This window comes from Jaculus jaculus, chromosome 14 (genome assembly GCF_020740685.1).
Source record: "Jaculus jaculus isolate mJacJac1 chromosome 14, mJacJac1.mat.Y.cur, whole genome shotgun sequence".
Taxonomy (NCBI): domain Eukaryota; kingdom Metazoa; phylum Chordata; class Mammalia; order Rodentia; family Dipodidae; genus Jaculus; species Jaculus jaculus.
The window spans coordinates 11,299,771-11,303,622 of NC_059115.1; the positions used below are offsets into that span (position 1 = coordinate 11,299,771).

General features: G+C 37.1%; 1 protein-coding gene across 1 annotated transcript; it reads left to right on the top strand.

The window, feature by feature from the left end:
- The first annotated feature begins 711 nt into the window (after positions 1-711).
- LOC101593969 (vomeronasal type-1 receptor 3-like) lies at positions 712-1,635 on the top strand. The gene has a single exon (XM_004671819.3). It carries the CDS (start codon positions 712-714, stop codon positions 1,633-1,635), a length of 924 nt encoding a protein of 307 aa, XP_004671876.3.
- The last annotated feature ends 2,217 nt before the right edge of the window (positions 1,636-3,852 follow it).

The following is a 3,852-nucleotide window of genomic DNA, read 5'->3' on the forward strand; positions in this document are numbered from 1 at the left end:
GTCATAATTTCTGCCAAATATCAAATTACATGTGCAAGTAATACAATTGGATTCTTTCGATAAAAGTCACTAAATGTCTTGATGTCTTGATGTCTCGGTGCTTCAGAAATTAATTTGGATTTGATTACTACACTGAATAGATTAAAATACATATGCATATTTTCAGTGTTCATAGTCATTGTGCTTTTTCATAACAAGAAACAAAATAGATTCTTTGGTTGAACAGCCTACTAGGAAATGGCACATATATGGAAAATTGTAATATCATAGTGATGAGTCATGTTGTTATCATAATAGTACAAAATGTGTTTTCAATATTGTAATTTGGAATCTGCTCTTTTCACATAAACAGGAAACTCCTTAATCAACAGAGAAACTACTTGAATCAGCATGCCAAGGATATTTTAGCAAGAACACACAAGAAAATGGTACACTCTAAAGAGATAAAATAGTGCAGATTTTATGCCATTTATTACAAAACCTAAACAGTACAAACACACACACATGTATGGATTCACACATACAAGAACTTAAATACAACAACTCAGTACTTGAAAACTAGAGTAGTAAAGTTTCAGGGATGGCATATCTGAATGGCAAGCAATGCATTTAAATTGCCTTGGCTAAATACACCAGAGGCCATTCTTCCAAGATTTTCTTACTCTGAATGAAATAAGACTCCCAGACTGAAAGTCATCCAGCCCCCTGACCATGAGCATCATCTTTGCTTCACAGACAGGAGTGGGAATTCTGGGTAACATTTTGCTCCTTTCTTGTCACGTCTTCATGTCACACACAGGACAAAGGTTAAAGAACATTGATTTTATTCTCAGTAACCTAACTTTAGCCAACTGTTTGGTTCTCCTTTCTAAAGGAATTCCTCGAACAATGTTATCTTTGGGAATGAAAAATTTTCTAGATGATTGTGGATGCAAACTAGTTTTCTACCTTCACAGAGTGGCCAGAGGAGTGTCTCTTGGGGCTACCTGCATCCTGAGTTGCTTCCAGGCCATCAAGATCAGCCCTAGCAGCCCTCAGTGGATGAAGGTCAAGGCCACACCTGTCAAGTACACGAGATTTTCCATTACCTTCTGCTGGACCTTTCATGTGCTGGTAAACAGTATTGTTATTAATAATATTAAAGGTCCAAGAGATAGTAACAATCACACAAACCTAAAGGACTTTGGGTACTGTTCTGGTGCAATTTATGAAAAAAATATATCTACATTGTATATAGCAATATTTTCATCCATTGATATGATGTCTTTGGGGTGTATGGTTAGTTCTAGTGGCTTCATGATGTTCATATTGTACAAACATAAGCAGACTGTCCTATACATTCACAAGAAAGCATGTCCACCAAAATCCTCTGCTGAGACTCGAGCCACCCAGAGCATCCTCATTCTTGTAAGCACATTTTGCTGTTTTTACTTACTATCTTCATTTTTTGCCCTTTACATGGATCAATTTGATAAACCCAGTCCCTGGCTGGTGGACACCAGCGCTCTTATGGCTGCAAGCTTCCCTTGTCTTTGCCCCTTTGTGCTCATCAGCAGAGACCCCAGGGTCTCCAGGCTGTGTTTTACTTGCTGTGTAATGATTAACCATTTCTGTAAAGAGCTCAGAGCACTGTGAATGCCTCTACAGACTGACTATGTTAAACTCATTGTTTCTTCCCTACATTTAAACACTGATCACAACCTAGTCAGAAGGTGGCAGAATCAGGAATGAAATGAACAAATCATGAGGACAAAATTATTTATGACTTTGCAAATAGCCAGTGAGGAAGTTCTCATTTATACTTTGTAGTGCTCACATATTTTAATGAGCAGTAGAGAAATGCTTATCTCTCTCTCTTCCTTTCTCTTTCCTCATGTGTACTTTAATCCTCATGAAACTTTGAAGGACAACTATTGGTGTTGTGCTAATGGAATTTCCTTACAGAGGCTGCACCCCTGAAATGTGATTGCTTTTATTTTGGAGAATCTTACACATCGCTATAGCTCTTCCTGGTATAAACTTCCTTCCTCCAGAAGGATTGCTCAATACGAAACTCGTAATATAATATTTCTGTAGCAAAGGTGTAATACTCTGCTTTGAATTACTGGGACAATACACCTGAGAGAAACTGAACTAGGGCCAAAAGAGATTAACTTTGGCTCATGATTTAAAGGATTTAAGTCCATAGTCACTAGGATCCACTGCTAATGGGTCTGTGGTGAATCAGAACACAGTGGTCACATGAGTACACTGCAAAGGAGGATGGCCATCTCAGCACCACCAGCAAGCACAGAGTGATGGCTGCAGACACAGGATGCTGATCAATTTCCCTATATGCTCTTGTAAGAATTCTGAGTTCCACCTTCTACAACTTCCCAATAATACACTGAACATAAGTATCTATGAATATTTAGTCATTCGGTAGAAACAGAATACACACAATCAAATCATCTCCAAAGATCCCCACTTCTGAGCTATATATTGTGGACAAAGATTTCAAAACAAGACTTATGTGAGGAACACTCCATATCCAATCATAAACAAAGGTTGACTGCACTCTTCATTCTTTGTAAGAGTCATGTGTTGTCTGTCTATCTTCACTGCTGTTTTATTTAAATATATTTTATTTATTTAAGAGAGAAAGAGAGAGAGAAAGGGCAAATCAGGGTCTTCAGCCACTGCAAACAAAGTGCAGATGCATGTGCCCCCTTATACATCTGGCTTACATGGGTCATTGGGAATTGAACCAGAGTACTTTGGCTTTGCAGGCACTAAGCCATCTCTCTGGTCCTGCTTTTTTGTTGTTGTTGTTGTTGTTTGCTTGTTTTTTTGTTTGTTTGTTTGTTTAATTTAGCCATTCTGTGTGGGTTTTCTCATATGTCTCCCACTAGACTATTCTTCTTAAGCTCAATTTTGAGTCAGCATATTTCACTGGATATTAGCTACTCTTTCACTGATTTAAAAATTGCTTATTGATGTATGAATGTGTGTGTGTTTGAGTGCATATCCCACAGTACTTACATAGAAATCAGAGATCACCTTTGAGCTGTGTGTGTTCACCTTCTTTAAGACAGGGTTTCTTGGTATGAAAAATTAACTGGCAAGCTACAAAATAATCTCAGACCTGCCCATGAACTTCAGAGTCTCCTGGCTCTGCATCCCATTTTTATAGCTCAGATCTTATACCAATTTACACTTGAATTTACATGAGTCCTGAGAAATGTAACTTGGACCAGTAGACTTAACAAACAAGCATCATTAAATTCTCAGACATCTCCTCAGGGCCTTCTTTCACTCTTTAACATGTTTATAATCTCTCTGAATACATTTATAATTTTTTTCATATCATGATAGACCTCAATATATCATGCTTACTAAGTTCATTAGTTTAACTTTTTAAAGTATCTATAGAGATATCTTAGTATTCATGTATATAAGTACTGCTTACAGTGGGCTGAAATACTCTTTTGTGTGTGTGTCTGTGTGTTTTCTTTCCGTATTATTTACTGGAAGAGTCAAACCATTTCTGTGAGCTCTTTCTTCTCACTCTTAACCAATATATTCTTGATCTCTTTCTCTTATTCTCCACTTTTCTTCTGATTTTCTCCACATTTTCTCTCCCCTACCAATTTTTATTGTTAACCAACATGTTATTGGACCATGTGCTGGTGGTGTACAGTATAACTATGTAATACATGCATAACATGTTAATTGAACAATTCAGAGTAATTAGCACTTCTTTTTTCTTTTCTCTACTAGGTGGAGAGACTTCCTTCTGTTCCTCTAATATGCTCAGACTTTCCAAAAATTTTTACATAAATCTTGGGGGTTTTTTCTTATTCTCCACAAGAT

Bases quoted from the DNA above. Each gene is read 5' to 3' on its own strand.
- LOC101593969 (XM_004671819.3), top strand. From the start codon at position 712: ATGAGCATCATCTTTGCTTCACAGACAGGAGTGGGAATTCTGGGTAAC.